General features: G+C 43.7%; 1 protein-coding gene across 2 annotated transcripts in view; it reads right to left on the minus strand.

Moving 5' to 3' along the window:
* Window positions 1–11,791, minus strand: part of LOC144593226 (uncharacterized) — a 44,893-nt gene extending 33,102 nt beyond the window's left edge. For both annotated transcript variants that reach the window (XM_078398731.1, XM_078398730.1), the window contains exons 1-2: window positions 11,675–11,791; window positions 10,733–10,793 (exon numbers count right to left, since the gene is read on the minus strand). Coding sequence is in view for 1 of the 2 variants with exons in the window: in XM_078398730.1 (XP_078254856.1) it covers window positions 10,733–10,739 (7 nt within the window). In the remaining variant the exon portion in view is untranslated. The remainder of the gene's footprint in view (window positions 1–10,732; window positions 10,794–11,674) is intronic.
* Between the last annotated feature and the right edge of the window lie 11,252 nt (window positions 11,792–23,043).

The following is a 23,043-nucleotide window of genomic DNA, read 5'->3' on the forward strand; positions in this document are numbered from 1 at the left end:
CTTTATTCCTGCAACCAAAATGCATGACTCCACACTTTGCTACACTATATTCCATCTGCCACTTCTCTGCCCACTCTCACAACCTGTCCAAGTCCTTCTGCAGAGTTCCTGCATGCTCTACACTACCTGCCCTTCCACCTATTCTCATATCATCAGCAAACTTGGCCACAAAGCCTTCAATCCCCTCGTCCAAATCATTAATATACAACGTGAAGAGTCGCGGCCCCAGCACCGACCTCTGCTGATCTCCGCTAGTTACTGGCAGCCAACCTGAAAGGGCCCCCTTTATTGCCACTCTGTCTTCTGCCTTCCAGCCAACCTGCTATCCATGCTAGTATCTGCCCTTTGATACGATGGGCTTTGATCTTCCTAAGCAGCCTAACATGTGGCACCGTATCAAAGGCAATCTGAAAATCTAAGTAAACAACATCTAATGACTGCCTGTCCTGCTATTTACTTCTTCAAAGAATTCCAGCAAGTTTGTCAAGCAAGACCTTCCCATCACAAAGCCAGGCTAACATCGGCCTATTTTATCATAAACTTGTAAGTACTCCATAACCTTATCCTTTATAATGAACTCTATAATCTTACCAACCACTGAAGTCAGACTAACCGGCCTATAGTTCCCACTATTCTGCTTTGCTCCCTTCTTGTGCAGCGGGGTAATATTGGCAATTTTCCAATCATCTGGGACCACTCCTGTCTCTAGTGATTCTTGAAATATCACTGCCAATGCCTCCACAATCTCTAAAGCCAACTCTTTCAGAACCCTAGCGTGCAGCCCATCTGGCCCAGGCCACCTTCAGCCCTTTCAGCTTCCCAAGCACTTTCTCCCTGGCAATAGCCACTCCACTAACTTCCACCCCCTGACTCTCTTGAATTTCCCCTTACTTTGACCTCCCAAAATGCAACATCTCACACTTGCTTAGATTAAACTCCATCTACTATTTTTCCACCCAGTTCTGTAGCTGATCTGTATCCCACTTATGCACCCACTATTTCCATAATAGCCATGGTAGGCAAGTCTCCATGCCTCCATCATGCCTCCATGACAGGCAAGTTATCCAGCTTGACTATTTATCAGCTTTAATTTTTCCAGCACTATTTTCTTGTTAATGCTAATTTCCTGCAGATTTCTGGTTTCCTACTACACCTGAAAGGTTACTTCTGTTTTTGAAATAGCTGAACATAATGTTCTTCGTCAATGATTCCTGACCAGCATTGCCATTTTCTTAGTTTATCTATTCAGGAATGTTAGAAAATCATTTGCATAGACCACTTTTCCAGCGTTCCAACAATCACTGTTACTATTCCTCCTCGGGCACCATCTGTCCTTGATCTGCTTTTATTTCTCATTGTGAAGACATAATCAAAGTATGATGCAGAACTGGACTATTTATAGAGAAATTGCCATGGGGAGAATGATGAGAAATAGGAGACAATAGATGCCCTTGGAGGAATAGTAGCGGTGATTGTGGGGCACTGGGAAATTAGCCATTGCAAATGATTCTCAAACATGCCTGAATAGATAAACTAGTAGAATGCATTTTTTTTACAGTAGGGCATTGGTCAGGAATCATTCATGAAAGATGTTATGTTCACTTTATCAAAAGCTGGAGGCAGATTAAGTAGGACAAGAAGGGGTTGATTTTCTTTACCATAAACACAAAGGGTGTCATTAGGAACTTTGACAGAAGCTGTTTTAAGGCACTTAACATAGGCATAGGGATTCAAATAAGAAGCTTGGGGAAAGATAAACACTTATTTTGGATGCTGTAACTTTTTCGATGGAGAGGAAAAGAGAGAGTGGGAACTGAGTTGTAGCTTGAAAGGACAGTGATATGGGGCTGACGTTAAGAGGAGGGAGCAAAAGAAAATCATTAATAACGTCACATAACATGGAGGCTGGAAAAGATAATTGCATGGTCAATAGCTTAGTGTAAATTGTGGACCAGATCTATCGATAATGGAGAGTATAGGAGATATAAGAAACTATAAATAGATGCTAGGAAAGTTTTGCCTAGTTAGCAAAGGAAAGCGTGTGCAGTGACAAAATCACCTAATTCTAACTAAAACTGAAATAAACATGTCCATAATCTTCATTAAGTATTGAAGTTGAGGGGAGGGGAGGCGTTTAGCAAAATGGCTTTCAGTACGGTACAGAATCCTACACTAGAGAAGGCAGCCATTGGACTGGTTGAGTCAGTCTATTGCACTATTGGAGCAGCAGCAGGAGATTTTAAAAGGCAGCAGTTAGATTGGCTGAGTGATCAAAATTGGCTTCTTGAGCTTAAAAAGAAGGCAGGGTGTCATGGAGTCGCCTACTGGGAGTGGCTGTGTTGGGAGAAGGGCTGTGTGGAGGGGAAGTGTGACGCTTTGGCAGGAGGCTGAGCAAAGGAGGATAGGAGTCAAAGGAACAGTCTGCCGTTTCTTGTGTGTAATTGTTGTGCTTTACTTTCCACTTGATTTTAGTGCAGTAGTGATGACAGGTAGACTAGTGCAATGTTCCTCCTGCAGCATGTGGGACGTCTGGGAAAATGTTGGTGTCCACAATGACACCTGTAGGAATTGTGTCCAGGTTTCAGCTCCTTACAGACCACATTAAGGAACTGGAGCTTCAGATGGATGACCTAAGCATAAGGCAGGAGAGCCTCATGAATAGGAGTTAAAGTGAGGTGACCATGCCTATGGTCCGTGAAGAGAGTAGATGGTTGACCACTAGAAAGAGGAGTGGGTTGAGAGTGCAGGTTAAACATGTTGCCATTCCTCTTCAGACAGGTATACCCTCTTGGATACTATTGAGGGGATGACCTGTCAGGGGTTAGCAGCGGTAGCAGTCAGGTCTGTGGCACCAAACCTGGCTCTGTGGCACAGCAGGGAAGAGTGCTGTCAGGCAGAACCATCATGGTAGGAGACTCATTAGTTGGGTGGGGGTGGGGCAGAGACGAGATTCTGTGGCACCGATTGAGACTTCGAGATGGCATCTGGTCTCCAGGGTGCCAAGGTCCAGGATGTTGACTGCATAACATTCTCAAGGGGGAGGGTGAGCAGCCAGAAGTTGTTATGCATGTTGGCACAAATGACATGAGTGGGAAAAGGGATGAAGTCCTGCAAAATGAATGTAGGGAGTTACACAAAAGGTTAAAAAGCAGGACCTCCAGGGTAGTGACCCGCAGATTACTCCTGCTGCAAAGTGCTAGTGAGGCTAGGAACTGGAACATAGAACAGATGAATGAATGGCTGAGGAGTTGGTGCAGGATGCAGGGATTTGGATTTTTGGATCAATGATATCTCTTCTGGGCAGAGGTGACCTGTATAGGAGGGATTGGTTGCACTTGAACTGGAGGGGAACCAATATCCTGGCAGGCAGGTTTGTTAGTGCTGTAGAGGTGGCTTTAAACTAGATTGGCAAGGGGAGTGGATCCAATGCAGGACTGAGGAAGGTGGAAGGCTGGAAGTTGGTATAGAAAGCGATGAAAGAAAGTTCAGAGGACAGAATAGGCAGGAGCACGACACAGAGTGAGGAAGGACTGCTGGATTGAATTGCATTTATTTTAATGTGAGAGGCCTGATGGATAAAGTGGATGAACATGAGGCTGGATAGGTACACATGACTGGGACATTGTAGCCGTTATGTAAAACTGGCTAAGAGAGGGACAGAGTTAGTTTAATGACAGTTTAATGTTCTAGAATACAGGTTCTGCAGAAAAGATAGAGGTTAGGGTAAAAGAGGACGGTATGTTGCTTTATTCGTTAAGGAAAATATCGCAACAGTAGTCCGAGATGACATTACTGATGAGCTGAAAAATAAAGAGGGGATGATTACCTTATTGGGAATGTACTAACGGCTCCCAAATAGTCAACGGGAATTAGAATAACAAAATATGCCAGGAGACTGCAGACAGATGCAAGACTACTAAGGCTGTCATAGTAGGGATTTTAGCTTTCCCAATAAGGACTAGGACTATCATAGTGCCAAGGCACGGTGGCGCAGCGGTAGAGTTGCTGCCTTACAGCGAATACAGTCAGGTTCGATCCTGACTACGGGCGCCCTCTGTACGGAGTTTGTACGTTCTCCCCGTGACCTGCTTGGGTTTTCTCCGAGATCTTCGGTTTCCTCCCACACTCCAAAGACGTACAGGTATGTAGGTTAATTGGCTGTGCAAATGTTAAAAAAATTGTCCCTAGGGTGTAGGATAGTGTTAATGTGCGGGGATCGCTGGGCAGCGTGGACCCGGTGGGCCGAAGGGCCTGTTTCCGCGCTGTATCTCTAAATCTAAAAAAAAGGCCTTAAATGGGGTAAAATTTGTCAAATGTGTTCAGGAAAGTTTCCTCAAGTAACTTAAGTGCAAGCAGGCGAGCCTTTTGAGTCTAGTGATCACTGTTCTATTAGATGTAAAATAGTTAAGAATAAAGACAGGTTAGGCCTTCAAGTTAAAATTCTGAAGTGTGGCAGGAACTTGCTAAAGTTGATTGAATAGGCCGTTTGCAGGTAAAGGAATGTCGAGGAAGTGGAATGCCTTTGAAAGCATGATGACGAGTTCAGGGCATGCATATTCCTATTAGCGTGCAGGGCAAGGCAAGAAGGAGGAAGAAGAATCTTGGTCTGTGCGGAGTAGGAAAGCTCACTGTTCCAGGTTACCACTATTCATTCCTTTATCATATAATTACAGGAGATGATTAGGGTTTAATTTAGGGAACCCTTTGTGTCACACAACTTGAGAAGGGGCGGAAAAGTTCCCCAAAGTGTAGAGGGAATATATAAAAGAACACAAGAAACAGGAACAGACAAAGGCCACTTAGCCCACGAGTCCTTTCCCAACATTCAATGTGATCATGGCTGATCTGCCAGTTCCATATAGCCCCGAGTTATAAACACTCAGCCTCCTAGCCTCCACAATCCTTTGGTTAATTCAAATCCCTCTGCAATAGGAAATTCCTATGCAGCTCAATTTTAAATGGTTGTCCCCTTGTCTTGCAACTCTATCTTGCAACAATGCTTCCTCATTCAATACTCTGCCACGTGTGGAAATTTGTCTTATAATTTAACTCAAGAATTTAATGAGGTTGTTGAGATGATATCCTTTGGAACTGATTGCATAATTTGCAATAAATGCTTTTGCAATAACCACTTTTGCAATCTGAAAAGCACTAATCTGACAGTTAATATCCTCTGAAATTATGCTGCTTTAGCAAGATTTGCAAAATTATTTTTGCAGAGATTACATTCTAAGAAATATAATTTAATCTTTGTAATATAATTTTTATTTCTAATTATAAACCTAATAAACCATAATAGTCAATTTTCTTTACTTATTTTAGCAAGCAGAGGCACTGCCCAATGTACCACTTTACCGCACCTTGAGGCTCCATGTTCAGTTTTCAGTGCCAGCTAATTTAGATAATCCCATGTGGTAAATGATTTACTTTGATTGTCTTTACATAGAAATACCTGGATACTCCAAAACTGAACTTCTCTGGCCACAGCTGTAAAGATTGCATTTTGTCTCCATGTAAGAAAAAGTCCAACTCACAATAGACAATAGACAATAGACAATAGGTGCAGGAGTAGGCCATTCAGCCCTTCGAGCCAGCACCGCCATTCAATGCGATCATGGCTGATCACTATCAATCAGTACCCCGTTCCTGCCTTCTCCCCATACCCCCTCACTCCGCTATCCTTAAGAGCTCTATCCAGCTCTCTCTTGAAAGCATCCAACGAACTGGCCTCCACTGCCTTCTGAGGCAGAGAATTCCACACCTTCACCACCCTCTGACTGAAAAAGTTCTTCCTCATCTCCGTTCTAAATGGCCTACCCCTTATTCTCAAACTGTGGCCCCTTGTTCTGGACTCCCCCAACATTGGGAACATGTTATCTGCCTCTAATGTGTCCAATCCCCTAATTATCTTATATGTTTCAATAAGATCCCCCCTCATCCTTCTAAATTCCAGTGTATACAAGCCCAATCGCTCCAGCCTTTCAACATACGACAGTCCCGCCATTCCGGGAATTAATCTAGTGAACCTACGCTGCACGCCCTCCATAGCAAGAATATCCTTCCTCAAATTTGGAGACCAAAACTGCACACAGTACTCCAGGTGCGGTCTCACCAGGGCCCGGTACAACTGTAGAAGGACCTCTTTGCTCCTATACTCAACTCCTCTTGTTACGAAGGCCAACATTCCATTGGCTTTCTTCACTGCCTGCTGAACCTGCATGCTTCCTTTCATTGACTGATGCACTAGGACACCCAGATCTCGTTGAACTCCCCCTCCTCCTAACTTGACACCATTCAGATAATAATCTGCCTTTCTATTCTTACTTCCAAAGTGAATAACCTCACACTTATCTACATTAAACTGCATCTGCCATGTATCCGCCCACTCACACAACCTGTCCAGGTCACCCTGCAGCCTTATTGCATCTTCCTCACAATTCACACTACCCCCCAACTTAGTATCATCTGCAAATTTGCTAATGGTACTTTTAATCCCTTCGTCTAAGTCATTAATGTATATCGTAAATAGCTGGGGTCCCAGCACCGAACCTTGCGGTACCCCACTGGTCACTGCCTGCCATTCCGAAAGGGACCCATTTATCCCCACTCTTTGCTTTCTGTCTGTTAACCAATTTTCTATCCATGTCAGTACCCTACCCCCAATACCATGTGCCCTAATTTTGCCCACTAATCTCCTATGTGGGACCTTGTCGAAGGCTTTCTGAAAGTCGAGGTACACCACATCCACTGACTCTCCCTTGTCAATTTTCCTAGTTACATCCTCAAAAAATTCCAGTAGATTTGTCAAGCATGATTTCCCCTTCGTAAATCCATGCTGACTCGGAACGATCCCGTTACTGCTATCCAAATGCTCAGCAATTTCGTCTTTTATAATTGACTCCAGCATTTTCCCCACCACTGATGTCAGACTAACTGGTCTATAATTACCCGTTTTCTCTCTCCCTCCTTTCTTAAAAAGTGGGATAACATTTGCTATTCTCCAATCCACAGGAACTGATCCTGAATCTATAGAACATTGAAAAATGATCTCCAATGCTTCCACTATTTCTAGAGCCACCTCCTTAAGTACTCTGGGATGCAGACCATCAGGCCCTGGGGATTTATCAGCCTTCAGTCCCATCAGTCTACCCAAAACCATTTCCTGCCTAATGTGGATTTCCTTCAGTTCCTCCATCACCCTAGGTTCTCCAGCCCCTAGAACATTTGGGAGATTGTGTGTATCTTCCTCAGTGAAGACAGATCCAAAGTAACGGTTTAACTCGTCTGCCATTTCTTTGTTCCCCATAATAAACTCCCCTGCTTCTGTCTTCAAGGGACCCACATTTGCCTTGACTATTTTTTTCCTCTTCACGTACCTAAAAAAACTTTTGCTATCCTCCTTTATATTATTGGCTAGTTTACCCTCGTACCTCATCTTTTCTCCTCGTATTGCCTTTTTAGTTAACTTTTGTTGCTCTTTAAAAGAGTCCCAATCCTCTGTCTTCCCACTCTTCTTTGCTATGTTATACTTCCTCTCCTTAATTTTTATGCTGTCCCTGACTTCCCTTGTCAGCCACAGGTGTCTCTTACTCCCCTTAGAGTCTTTCCACCTCTTTGGAATAAATTGATCCTGCAACCTCTGCATTATTCCCAGGAATACCTGCCATTGCTGTTCTACCGTCTTCCCTGCTAGGGCCTCCTTCCAATCAATTTTGGCCAGCTCCCGCCTCATGCCTCTGTAATCCCCTTTGCTATACTGCAATACCGACACTTCCGATTTTCCCTTCTGCCTTTCCATTTGCAGAGTAAAACTTATCATGTTGTGATCACTGCCTCCTAATGGCTCTTTTACCTCTAGTCCCCTTACCAGATCAGGATCATTACACAACACTAAATCCAGAATTGCCTTCTCCCTGGTAGGCTCCAGTACAAGCTGTTCTAAGAATCCATCTCGAAGGCACTCTACAAACTCTCTTTCCTGGGGTCCATTTCCAACCTGATTTTCCCAGTCTACCTGCATGTTGAAATCTCCCATAACCACCGTAGCATTACATTTTTGACACGCCAATTTTATCTCCTGATTTAACTTGCACCCTAAGTCGAGGCTACTGTTTGGGGGCCTATAGATAACTCCCATTAGGGTCTTTTTACCCTTACAATTTCTCATTTCTATCCATACTGATTCAACATCTCCTGATTCTATGTCACCCCTTGCAAGGGAATGAATATCATTCCTTACCATCAGAGCAACCCCACCCCCTCTGCCCACCTGTCTGTCTTTTCTATACGTTGTGTACCCCTGAATATTCAGTTCCCAGCCCTGGTCCTCTTGTAGCCATGTCTCAGTGATCCCTACAACATCATACTTGCCCATGACTAACTGAGCCTCAAGCTCATCCACTTTATTTTTTATACTACGCGCATTTAAGTACAACACTTTAACTTCTGTATTTACCTCCCCTCTCACATCGTTCACAATTGGCCCTGCCCTTAATTTCTTTTCCGCTCTGGAACTTCTGTTCCCATTCTTCCTAGAGTCTTTTGCAATATCTCCTGTATTCCCTTTTACCTCATCTTCATATTCACAATTTGTTAACCCCTCCCCCCCACTACTTAGTTTAAAGCCACAGGTGTCACACTAGCAAACCTGCCTGCCAGAATGTTTGTCCCCCTGCTGTTAAGATGCAACCCGTCCCTTTTGTACAAGTCACCCCTAGCCCAGAAGAGATCCCAGTGGTCCAGAAATCTAAATCCCTGCTCTCTGCACCAGTCCCTCAGCCATAAATTCATACCCTCTATCTCTCTGTTCCTGGCCTCACCAGCACGAGGTACCGGTAGCAGTCCAGAGATAACCACCTTCGACGTCCTACTTCTCAGCGTTTTTCCCAACTCTCTAAACTCCCGCTGTAGCACCTCCTTCCTCTTCCGCCCGACGTCATTCGTGCCCACGTGCACAACGACTTCAGGTTGATCGCCTTCCCTCGCTAGGATTTTCTGAAGCCGGTCTGTGATGTGTTGAACCCTGGCACCAGGGAGGCAACAGACCATCCTCAAGTCCCTCCTGCTGCCACAGAATCTTCTGTCCATCCCTCGGACTATGGAGTCACCGACCACTACGGCTCTTCCAGACTTCGGTCTCCCCTGTCGAGTATCCTTGCCAACAGGTCCGCCACTCGGACTGGAAACGTCTTCTGCCCCGACAGTTCCCAAGAGGGTATACCTATTTGCAATAGGCACAGCCACTGGGGTCTCCTGTAGTCCACGTCCACTCCCCCCGGAAACAGTCTCCCACCTTCGCTCGACCTGGACCCTTGGCGTGACAGCCTCACAATAGGTCCTGTCGAGGAAACTCTCGCATTCCCGGATGGCCCTGAGGTCATCCAACTGCCTCTCCAACTCCACCACACGTCCCTTCAGGAGCTGCACCTGGACACAGTTCTTGCAGGTGTAGCTCCCAGAAGCTCCCGCGACGTCCCTGTCTTCCCACATCCTGCAGGAAACACACCGCACCAACTTTTCCGCCATCACCTTGTGCCTATAACCAGCTCTGGCTTAAAACAATGGTATCCTCCTCACCTCAGCCTCCTCGCCGAAGACTCGCAGCCAAAGACTCGCACTTTTCTCTCTGGGCACTTCTCGCAGCCAAAGACTCGCACTTTTCTCACTGGGCACTTCCCTCACTGGGCTGCACCTGAACAGGCCTCACACTCTTAACCATTCTATTTCCATATTGTTTTATCTTTATGCTCATCAATCTAATATATAATATAATATAATATAAAATTATAAAAGGACTGGACAAGCTAGATGCAGGAAAAATGTTCCCAATGTTGGGCGAGTCCAGAACCAGGGGCCACAGTCTTAGAATAAAGGGGAGGCCATTTAAAACTGAGGTGAGAAGGAACTTTTTCACCCAGAGAGTTGTGAATTTGTGGAATTCTCTGCCACAGAGGGCAGTGGAAGCCAAATCACTGGATGGGTTTATGGGAGAGTTAGATAGAGCTCTAGGGGCTAGTAGAATCAAGGGATATAGGGAGAAGGCAGGCACGTGTTATTGATTGTGGACGATCAGCTATGATCACAATGAATGGTGGTGCTGGCTCGAAGGGCCAAATGGCCTCCTCCTGCACCTATTTTCTATGTTTCTATGTTTCTATATTCTTGCTTAGCTTCATCTCCAATCACTAGCCTGAAATTGAATTTCAACTTTTTATCTAATTTTCCATGTTAAATCTTAAATATTTAAGCCTGTTCCTGTAGCTCCTCATTCTAGTCCATTCAGTTATTGTAATCCTCAAGTATTTAACCATATACAACACAATGATGTGCATTTACTTACAATAAATCAGTTATGTTCCAGAAAATCTTTTTTTTCTTCCTTATAGTAAGGAGTGAAATATTACAATGCACTGCAAATCATCTTCCTATGTTTTACTTAGGTCCAATATTTCCTCTACGTTTTTATTGTCCATGCATTACAATAAAGACTTTTTTTTGGTAAAAAGAACATTAACATTTCAAGGGAAATAAAAGCAGCCAGATTGCTCCCCAATTAAACGTTTATATTCAGAACATCGATAACAATATTAGGCTCAAGTGACATATATAAAATCCTGCCTATGTTTTCACTTTTAGTTCAAGTCATTCGAGGCTGGCCAAGAAAACAGGATTTTACCCATTATGAGGATTAAAAATGGCTTATGTATTTTTAATATATACTGAAAACTTGTACCTGGCATTAAGTGGCAAATTACTCTTCTTCAATAATGATCCACTGGCTTTTCTCATTTTTTCTATGAAGAAAACATAAATTAACTTTATAGCAACTTTTTTGGGGCAATGGCACTAAAGGCGATAAGCATCGTCAGACATCAGCATTGATTTGCTCAAAGTAACACGGAAAACACAATATCCCTTTCTTGTGAAACAAAACCATGTGAACACTTGAGTCTCTCCCAATTCAGCCAATGTGCAACTTTTCCCGAAATGTTTCCGGTTACCAACAGTTTGACAATTGCCTTGCTGTAAATAGACACAAAATGCTAGAGTGACTCAGCGGAACAGGCAGCATCCCTGGAGAGATGGAATGGATGATGTTTCGGGTTGAGACCCTTCATCAGACTGAGAATAAGGGGAGAGGGAGACATGGAGATAAGGAAGTGTAAGGTGTGAAAACGAGACATCAAAGGGGATGCAGGGGACAGTAAATGTAGAAAAGATCATTGTTGGCGAGGAGAAGGTGACAACGAAGCATACAGTCTGAAGAAGGGTCTCGACCCGAAACGTCGCCCATTCCTTCACTCCTGAGATGCTGCCTGACCTGCTGAGTTACTCCAGCATTTTGTGAATAAATACCAGAGATAACATTTAATCAGGGGGACAGTCAAACTGGTCGGAGAATTAGGATGGGGGAGGTATGGATAGAGAGAGAGAGGGTTACTTGAAGTTAGAGAAGTCAATGTTCATACTGCTGGGGTGTAAGCTGCCCAAGCGAAATATTGAGGTGCTGTTCCTCCAATTTGCGCTGGGCCTCACTCTGACAATGGAGGAGGAATAGGATGGAAAGGTCAGTGTGGGAATGGGAAGGGGGAGGGAGGTAAAGTGTTGAGCAACCGGGAGATCAGGTAGGTCTGTTGCTACTGTTGTTGTTGTTGCTGCTACTGCTGCTGCTCACCCGACATGTCGCTCCGACTTCTCCTCTCGCAGCCCCCACTGCACTGTGCGGGGTTTGCGCCTGGTTACCACGGGCGACGCCGCGCCTGGTGACCGCGGGCGACGCAGCGCCTGGTTACCGCGGACGACGCAGCGCCTGGTTACTACGGGCGACGCCGCGCCTGGTTACCGCGGCAACGCCTCCCGACTTCCTGGAGACGGCCCCGCTCACCGGAAGCGGTGGGCTTCACCTTCACCGACGTCAGTCAGACACCAAATCAAACGCTGGGAGTAACTGTCTCGGCGGCGGCATCTGGGAGAGAGAAGGAATGGGCGACGTTCGAGACCCTTCTTGGCTTCATTGAGCTGCGGCTGCCCCCCGGGATGTTTCACACAAATCAATGCAATCGGACTCACTGCCGCAGCGCAGGTAATGATGTGCGTGCGGTCGGAAAATCATCAACGACGAGAAAGATATGAGCAACAAATAACTCCTGGTCCAGCAACTCGAAGGTATTTTATTCACAAAATGCCGGAGTAACAGTCTCAGCAGGTCAGGCAGCATCTCAGGAGGGAAGGAATGGGTGACGTTTCGGGTCGAGACCCTTCTTCACACCCGAAACATCACCCATTCCTTCTCTCCTGAGATGCTGCCTGACCCGCTGAGTTACTCCAGCTTTTTGTGAAATAAATACCTTCGAGTTGTACCAGCATCTGCAGTTATTTTCTGGAGCAACTCGGGTGGGTCGAGCAGGATCTGACTTGGCCGCGGCGGGGAAGACATTTGGGCCGGGACTCTGCATCATCGGGTCCAAGAGTGGGTAGGGGAGACGTCCAGTATCAAGGGGGGGGGGGGGGGGGGAGGGTGAGACAGGGGACAGTGGGTGTCAGGTAGATCAAGGGAGGGTGAAGGATGAAGGGCATCAAGGGAGGGTGAAGGATGAAGGGCATATCAACCCAAGTAGGGGAAGGGGAGGTGTGGAGGGGGAGTTCAACGAGATCTGGGTGTCCTAGTGCATCAGTCAATGAAAGGAAGCATGCAGGTACAGCAGGCAGTGAAGAAAACCAATGGAATGTTGGCCTTCGTAACAAGAGGAGTTGAGTATAGGAGCAAAGAGGTCCTTCTACAGTTGTACCGGGCCCTGGTGAGACCGCACCTGGAGTACTGTGTGCAGTTTTGGTCTCCAAATTTGAGGAAGGATATTCTTGCTATGGAGGGCGTGCAGCGTAGGTTCACTAGGTTAATTCCCGGAATGGCGGGACTGTCGTATGTTGAAAGGCTGGAGCGATTGGGCTTGTATACACTGGAATTTAGAAGGATGAGGGGGGATCTTATTGAAACATATAAGATAATTAGGGGATTGGACACATTAGAGGCAGATAACATGTTCCCAATGTTGGGGGAGTCCAGAACAAGGGGCCACAGTTTGAGAATAAGGGGTAGGCCATTTAGAACGGAGATGAGGAAGAACTTTTTCAGTCAGAGGGTGGTGAAGGTGTGGAATTCTCTGCCTCAGAAGGCAGTGGAGGCCAGTTCGTTGGATGCTTTCAAGAGAGAGCTGGATAGAGCGCTTAAGGATAGCGGAGTGAGGGGGTATGGGGAGAAGGCAGGAACGGGGTACTGATTGAGAGTGATCAGCCATGATCGCATTGAATGGCGGTGCTGGCTCGAAGGGCTGAATGGCCTACTCCTGCACCTATTGTCTATTGTCTATAACAGAGGAAGGGGGGTGAAATAGGTGGAGGCAGAAATTACCTAACCACAGTTGTCTGCCTATCTATCATCCACCTTCCTCTGCCTCCCAACTCCATCCCTACCTGGCTTGACCTGCCTATCACTCTCCCTTTCTCCATCCACCTATCACCCACTGGCCCCTGACTCACCCCTCCCTCTCTCACTAGCTTTGTTCCCTCTCTACTTTTAGTCCTGATACAAAGTTTTGATCTGTTGTTTCATTACCCCTGCCTCCACAGGTACTGCTCAAATTCCTTGCTTCCTCCAACAAGTTGTTTGTTGCTCTAGATTCCAGCATATCTGGTCTCTTGTGTCTCATTTGAGAAAGGTGACCTGTATTCATTTTTGTGTGGCCCTGGTAATTTAAAGTCACAGGGATCCATTCACTTAGATTTGCCTACTTTAAGCAGAGGTCATTAAGCTGCAGCAAAACATCAACTATACTGCTTGGGCACATTCATAAGTTATAGGAGTAGAATTAGGCCATTTGGCCCATCGTCTCCTCCACCAATCAATCATGGCTGATTTATCTTTCCCTCTCAAACCCATTCTCCTGCCTTCCCCCCATTACCCCTGACACCCTTACGAATCAACAATCTGTCAATCTCTGCCTTAAAAATATCCATTGTCTTGGCCTCCACAGCTGTCTGTGGCAATGACTTACACAGATTCACCACCCTCTGACTAAAGAAATTCCATCTCATCTCCTTTCTAAAGGTACATATTTTTATTCTAAGGCTACAGCCTCGTCCTAGACTCTCCCACTAGTGGAAACATCCTATCCACATTCACTCTATCCAGGCCTTTCACTATTTGGTAAGTTTCTATGAGGTCCTCTCCCCCTCATCCTTCTAAACTCCAGCGAGTACAGGCCCAGTGCCATCAAATGCTCATCATATGTTAACCCAATGATTCCTGGGATCATTCTTGTAAACCTCCTCTGGACCCTCTCCAACACCAGCACATCCCCAGATATGGAGCTCAAAACTGCTCACTATTACTCCAAATGCAGTCTGACCAATGCCTTATAAAGCTTTACATCCCTGTTTTTATATTCTAGTTCTCTTTAAATAAATTGCTATGGCAGATGACAGAATATAATGGCATATGTGTTTCCATGATGTACAATTTCACATACACATTTGATTTTTGTAATTGTTAAATATTGTAATGTGGCTTACTCACACAAAGTGGATAATTTTCATTGGTGATGACAGGCAGGTAATGAATGTAGCGTTCAAGTCAACACATTCAACCATTTCAATGCTTCGCTGATGGATTAAATCAGCAGCCATAAACGTATTATCTTTCAGAACCTATTATGTGAGATGGTGGGAAATGATGTGACTTCTCTGCAGAATTGAGCAGTTAGGACATGTTGGACTGGGTGGTCTTGCTCTTCGACAGCCCCTTGGGAGTGAGGGGGACGGTTCCATTCCTGACGTGCGATGGCTAATGAAGCTAATGTGGAATCTGCAGACACTTAAGGGCAGGAGGTTCTAGACTGGAAGTGTGTATGGTTACGTTAAGTGTTTAGCAACTGGGAGATCGTGTAGGCGTAGGTGCACTGAGTGAAGGTGTTCAGCGAAACGATTATCCTGTCTACGCTTTTATTCACAAAATGCTGGAGTAATTCAGCAGGTCAGGCAGCATCTCAAGCGAGAAGGAATGGGTGACGTTTCGGGTCGAGACCCGTCACAGGTCTTGCCAATATATAGTTGTCCACACCTGTTACAGCGGATACAGTAGATGAGGTTGGAGGAGGTGCGAGTGAATCTCTGCCTAACCTGAAGGACCGACGGAATCCTTGGACGGAGTCAAGGGAGGAGGTATAGAGACAGGTGTTGCATTTCCTGTGGTTGCAGGGGAAAGTATCTGGAGAGTAAATGGTTTGGGTGGGAGGGGATAAATTAACCAGGGAGGTGCGGAGGGAACGATCTCTACGGAAAGCCGAAAAGGGTGGTGATGGGAAGATGAACATTCAACACTTGTGCAGTGTGAAAATCACCAGAAAAATACATCAACAGAGGTGGAAACTAAATATTACAGACTACTTGACACACTATGGTCATGGCACACCTCAGATGAATAAATCCCATGATTTTGTGGATCGCTTAGCTTGAAAACTGGGCAGGATACAGGATATGACAAATGCCTGTATAATCATGCAATCTCATTAGGCCACAACAACATTATATGTTTATGCATATCCTGCAATTTTCATAGCACAAAATCCTGCACACACCAGGAATCTGAAATCAACAGATCTGATGAAAGCTCCTAAACCATTAACTCTTCCGTGACATATGTCTGACTGCTGAGTATTTCCAGCATTTTCTAATCCCACAATTTTCTGATTCCTTTAATCTAATGATTTCTCCTGATAAAGTCTACCACTTACTGTGCTGTTTGGCTTGTGGAAAGTGAGTGATGAGAATAATTACACAGTTAATCAAAATTAATTGATTCAGCACCTAGAAAGTCATTCACCCCTGTGTGAATACTGTTTTTCATTTCAACCTCTGCCTAGACTTTGTTGCCTTTCCGAATGTTCATACAAATTAAAACAAGATTATTGTTGATTTTTGAGCAATGACCGTTTGTCAATGTAGCCAATTCTAAGCTCAGGGCATTTGTCAAATTCTTCCCGCATTACTTGCACATATACGGTCCTGCCCTGTTAAACATTCCATTGTCTGCAAAATTAGTTTTCCCAAATTTAATGGTGTTGCTCCTGTGAAATGGATTTACAGTTAATAACATTATTGCAGACGCATATTTTCTTTTGTTCTGATCCACTAAATTTAAATTGAATTTAATAAGCATTGGGAATATATCACAGTTTGTAAAGATGTGCCAATTTTTACAGGCTCACATAGTGGAAGAGATGAAAAAATTGGTGCATGTTAATTATATTCAAATAACAAACGGTCTCTGCTGCCACCCACCGTCGATTCACAGGAATTTTGGAACGTGCCAGTATATAGCAAGGTATCATTTTCAAAATGCTTCTTGTGAATTATTTTTCAGAGTGTAGTAATTATTATTAGATAGGCAAATAATTGAGCAATTGTTAAACAAAAGTGGCACATAAATTTGCTGCCTGTACCGAACTGGAGCAAAAATAGATCATTAAGTCCCTGAAATCTTCTCAAGTATTCAACAAGTTCACAGCTGATCTTTTGCCTCAACACCATTTAAATGCCACATCATTATATCCCTTGATTTCTTTGATATGCGTAAATGTATTCATGCTGAGAAGTGACATTTTCCTTCATGCTGAGGTGGATCCATCGGGTGGCGCCACCTTCACTGGCTGCTTCGCCAACAGTCTGAATGTCCTTTCTACTGTTTGTATTATTTTAAGTAGGTGTTAAAAGTATGTTTGTATGTTTTATGCGGGGGTGAGGGGGTGGGAATTGGGGGAAACTTTTTTTCAATCTCTTACCTCGACGGAGATGCGATTTTTCTCCGTATCGTATCTACGTCCCCACTGCGGCCTAACATCGAGGAGTTGGTGGCCTTTCCTGGAGACCGGCCCGGTGCTGCAAGTCGCGGGCACGTCGCGGACTTTAACACCGTGGAGCTGCGATCCTTTGCCGAGGATCGACTGTGGAGGGCTCCAACTGCGGGGCCTGTGGACTTTAACATCGAGAAGCCCGCGGTCTCTGGTAAGAAGAGGCCGACTCGGGAGCTCCAATGCCACGGAGAGATTTTCAACTGTCCCGACGCTGGAGTTTCGATCATCCCGGCGCGAGGGCCTCGGACAGTCGGCAGCGGCAACTGCGGATGGTTCAACAGCCCCGACCAAGGGTGAACAAAGAGGAAGGTGATTGCATTTTATTACCTTCCATCACAGTGAGGAATGTGGGGTCCGCTGTGGTGGATTTTTATGTTCAATTTTATTTTATGTGGCTGTGTCTTGTTACTTTTTACTTAGTATGGCTGTATGGTAACTCAAATTTCACTGTACTTTAATTGGTACATGTGACAATAAATTGAATCTTGAAGTCTCGGTCATTGTAGTTGAAATTGACTTGTTTTTTTCTGACGCGGTATTTTCACTGCATATTCTTATTTATGAGAGGCTTTCTTGCCACTGGCAGTAATCTAAATCAGGATTAGCACAACAATTCTACATACATCTAAATAATTTATCTCATGTCAAACTCAGGGAAGGGGTATACAATAAATTTTTTGGATGGATCATCTATTGTGTAGACACTCAGTGAACCTCCCCTGTTTTTGAATGCTGAAGTGCCCTACCCCCATGAACCCTACAAATCATGTGTTCATATATCTTAGACAACATTTCCTCTGCCAGTCAAAAAATCCCCAGATTGGAAGCCTGTCCTTATGCCTTGCCCACCAAGGTGCCACACAAATCTTGCAGGCTTTGATTTAAACTTGTCCCTCTGACAAAGCAAGATGGACACCTGAAGAAGGGTCTGAAGTCTGATGAAGCGGCCCAACCTAAAACGTCACCCATCCATTTTCTCTAGGGATGCTGCACTTTGTGTCTACCACAAGATAACTTAAATTCAGCCAAAAATAACACAATGGATGTGTTTTTCCCAACCTCATCTTAAGAAATATTTGTTTACATTTGCAAGTTTGCTTTCCATGACTGGCAGGTGGAACAGGAATAGTTGTTTGTACCACACAGGGAATGGGGATAGAGTGGCTGAATAGCTCCATAATAAACTTACATCAGAGTTTTGGTAGTTTTCTTCCATTCCTAGCAATGTTTTATTGTATGAGTTATTGTGCTTCCATGCACTATAAATTGAAGCTCATCCCAAAGCCGAGGAATTGAACTTGATCGTCTGTTAACCTGACATGGCAAGGTGGTTGGTTGTTCAGTGGCCAAGATCGTAATTTATAAATAACACCCGCAAGAGAACATTTTGTGGATTTCATTCATGTTCAGATCTAGCAATTGGGTGAAAGGTAAGTAGTTGCAACCAGCTGTACATTACATTGCTTATTCAATTTTTCTTTCCATTAATGAACACAAGTTTTATGTTATCAGAATCCTTATCAATGGAAAGTAACAGAGAAATAGATTACTCGGTTCAGCAACTCTTTGATGATATTTATTTACCACACAAACCTCCTCCCCCTTTACTTCTCAGCATATCAACATACCTTATGCTCTTTCTGCAATGTGCATTTATTTTTCCTTTGGTGAAATGGTTTTAACTTTTTCTATACTTATATTTCTTTCTTTCTCCTGCAATTCTCTTATTTAGTTACCTGATCATTACCTTATCATAAGAATCAACTGTTGTTACATATGACTAAGACACCTAGTTAAATTCTAATTATGTTTGCTTTTGATTTGGTAGCTTTCTGCAACATCAATGAACAATTTCTATAGAAACACAAATGTTAAAGGAAAATGTATACAAGCGTTGTTTATTGTCTAGAACTTTAACCATGGAATTAAGTTCCAGAGTGGTATTCATTGCGCACTACAGCAGCTGAATTAGTCTCAATATGGCTTCCAATTTATCTGGACATGTTTGCATCACCATTCATATTTGGCATCATTTTGGCCAAGGCATTGAGTTATTTCAAGTTATTTCAACTATCAAGTTCTTTCCCATTCGCATGTACCAGCACTTGGTCTATTGCCTTCTGTTTTTGCAATTCAAGTGCCTATCTAGGTACTTACTAAATGTTGAAAAAGTGTCTGCCTCCACCACCAATTGAGGCAATACAGTCAGATTCCATCCACCCTGTGTGAAAAAAAAATCTGCTCAGATCCACTCCAAATAGAATTATAGAAAATAAGTGCAGGAGTAGGCCATTCGGCTCTTCGAGCCAGCACCGCCATTCAATATGATCATGGCTGATCATCCAGAATCAGTACCCTGATCCTGCTTTCTCCCCAGCGTATTACATGAGATAATTTCTAGTTCCTCATCCCTTTCTCTAATTCTCCAAGCATACATTAGCATTATTATTTCCCCACAATGCAATCTTCTCATCAGTTCAAGATGGCACTTTCCTTTCATTTCTCAGATCAAATTGGGATTACTCCTCCCTCACTCAACATCAGCACTACTTCTTCCCCAACCAACGACATTTGCCCATGTCTCTTTCTCGCCAAGGACATTACTTGCAGGTTCCTCCCTTTCTCAGCGTAAGCACTGCCCCTATTTTCTGCTGCCTTATTTTTTAGAGATACAGCGCGGAAACAGGCCCTTTGGCTCACCGAGTCCGCGCCGCCCAGCGATCCCCGCACATTAACACTATCCTACACCCACTAGGGACAATTTTTACATATTACCCACTCAATTAACCTACATACCTGTACGTCTTTGGAGTGTGGGAGGAAACCGAAGATCTCGGAGAAAACCCACGCAGGTCACGGGGAGAACGTACAAACTCCATACAGACTGCGCCCGTAGTCAGGATCGAACCTGAGTCTCCGGCGCTGCATTCGCTGTAAGGCAGCAACTCTACCGCTGTGCCACCGTGCCGCACATGAAGTGGGGGTGGAGTACAAGGCCCAACCTACATCAATGGTACTGGTGGACATGGTCAAGGAGCTTCAAGTTCCTAAGCATAAATATCATAAATAATTGGTTCTGGTCCAATCATGTTGAAAGCTACGGCAAAAAAAGCTAATGCCTCTACTCTATCAGAGACAGGAAATTTGCCATGTGACTCTCACAAATTTTGGCAGGTGGACCGCATCTCAGTACATGTGATAGTAATAATGAACCAAAAAACAAGCAATACCTTTTCACTTCACTTATCAATTTATTTTCACATAGTCCTGTACCTCCCCGTCTCTTTTTGTACAGCACTAATTTCACCAGCTGATGACTTGTTTTCGCCCCACATCAGTGCATTCTCAAGGAAAATTTAAAGTTGGCTGCATTGTATAAACATTTTAAGCTGGCAACAGTTAAGTCATAAGCAGGTGAGGTCAGTATTAGTAAAAAGCCTCAGACATATAATGCTAGTAATACAACAATGTTTTTTGGATAAATTTAGAATATATGCGTACATGTAAACATAAGTTTTTTGCAACTTTTAAATGGCCCTTTCTCAAAACATCCACAGGAAACATTGACTGCATATGAAGATTTTTATTACATAATACATATTTACAATTTTGCAATGGTCAGACTTGTAATTAAGCAGTGCATTCAAATTGATTTTTTGTTTCCCTGGCACTGGATTTAAGCTCTTCAAAGATGAAGACATAAATCTTTTCAAAACGCTTACCACTTGTCAAAGGCCAATATTAGTTGGGCCTAGTGTATATAAACTTAGACAATGGCATCTGTAAAATATCTATTAAACAAACTCCAGAAATCACAGTGACCAAATCAGCTACTTAACCTTTTCAGGAAGAAATTACCTAATTAGAACCCCTAAATAATACCTGATTGGCTCCAGCTCCAATTAATTTTCAGTTATCCAAGGTTGTTTTCTCATGTACTCCATAAAGAGATTCCTATGTGTCAGTAGCTTGATTAGTAATGAGAAATACAAGATCATTTCACACTAAAAAGCACTGGCCTGGGCAAAACTGCAGTACCAGGCCAGTTGAGCCCTAAATTCCACAGAAATGTACAGCTACTCTGTCACGGACACTAACAACACAATGATTTAACTGTCTCCTTAGTAGTGAAATGTGAAATAAAGCATTATATCAAACAGTTAAAGCTTGTAATATGTACAGTATGTTAGTCACCAGCACAGAAATTTCCTCCTATTAGTTAACAGTCATGAATATCACACCGAACATTGATTTCAGTGAGAAACAGGAGTTGCTATCTTCAGGCTTGGAATGTTAATGTTAAGGTGAAATCTTTATCCATGATTCATTTTAGAAACATTTTTTCTATTACCTACATAGGTAATAACATAGCAAAATATTACTTCATATGCACATTCAGTTTTCCAATGGTAGATTACTCAGTCAGAATTTAGTCAGGAAAGGTGGTGGTTTTGTTTTGGCTTTAACTGAGGTGGGTGCTTGATATTCAAAATATACCCCCAAAAAAGAATTGCTTAGTCAGCTCCAATTTACAAACTCCTTACAGCTTATTTATATTTTTGTGTGTGAGCAAAGGTGGGAAATGACAATGGTAGCCCATGAGGAGAGAAATAAATGTAGAAGGAATCTACTGCAGTGTCACATATTCATGCCAGGGAATTTTATTTTTCAGTTAACCTTGACTGTATGATGCAATGAAGGCCAGTTCATTGGCTATATTTAAGAGGGAGTTAGATGTGGCCCTTGTGGCTAAAGGGATCAGGGGGTATGGAGAGAAGGCAGGTACGGGATACTGAGTTGGATGATCAGCCATGATCATATTGAATGGCGGTGCAGGCTCGAAGGGCCGAATGGCCTACTCCTGCACCTATTTTCTATGTTTCTATGTTTCTAAGATGAATGGATGCCTTTGAGGCCACCTGTCACCAATTTGGAGCCAGGGTCCCGATCCAAGACATGAGTTTGGAAGCTGAGTTGAACTAATCCATAATATTTAGGGAAACAAATTAATAAGTGAATACTCAATTTATTCAAGGAGAAGGCAAATGTTTCTTCCCTCGCCCAAATAACTATCAAGATTGGGAGATAGACACAAAAAGCTGGAGTATCTCAGTGGGGCAGGCAGCATCTCTGGAGAGAAGGAATCGGTGAAGTTTCGGGTCAAGACCCTTCTTCAGCTTTCCCGCTGAGTTACTCCAGCTTGTTGTGTCTATCTTCAGTTTAAACCTACACATCAAGATTGGGAACGATGGCTAGTTTTACCATTACCTTGCCTTGGTAAATTGAAACCAATCACTGTGTAACTCTGATAATTCCGAAACGCTAAGGACTTTGGTGGTTCTGGACAGTCTGATCTTCCAGACTATTTGGTATTATTCCAATAATCGGACACACTTTCATTTACTTCTTTTTTAACATGCTACACATGCTAGTATGTTTTCTAGTCAGCCCGGGAAGTATAAAGGAAGTGTGTAAAACGTGACACTGGTACAGTTAAAGGGAATGCAGGAACCAGACCCTGATAAATTCTGAAGAAAGGTCTCAACCCGAAACGTCACCTATTCCTTTTCTCCAGAGATGCTGCCTGTCCTGCTGAGTTACTCCAGCATTTTGTGTCTACCTTCGATTTAAACCAGCATTTGCAGTTCTTTCCTACACCTAGTAAATTTAAAGTGGGCATAGGAACAGGGGTCCCAATGTGTTAATGGTAGTCTGGGAATCAGAACCCTAATGAATGGAGTATGGGAGTCGGGGTCCTGATATATTAAAGGGAACAAACGAATCAGGGCGCTGGTGTGCTAAAGAGAGCATAGAAACCAGAGCCCTAGTGTGTGAAAGGGAGCATGGAAATCAGCACTTGGTGAAATAGATGCCATTGATTGGGTTTTCAGAACAATTGGATAATGAAGTACAGGAGTTTACTGTCAATCTTTTATCACTATCCTCATCCAATTTATACAGCACTGTAGGTGATCTAGAAACTTCCCAGGTCTATATGACTGAGTGAACATTCATGTTGACCCTTTCTTCAGAATGCACTGTGTTAGAGTCAGAGTCAATTCATCCTTAGATGATGCATGTATCATTTTCATTATTTCATAAAGACTTCGGATTAGCACATATATATATATATATA

Source organism: Rhinoraja longicauda, chromosome 4 (assembly GCF_053455715.1).
Source record: "Rhinoraja longicauda isolate Sanriku21f chromosome 4, sRhiLon1.1, whole genome shotgun sequence".
Classification (NCBI taxonomy): Eukaryota; Metazoa; Chordata; class Chondrichthyes; order Rajiformes; family Arhynchobatidae; genus Rhinoraja; species Rhinoraja longicauda.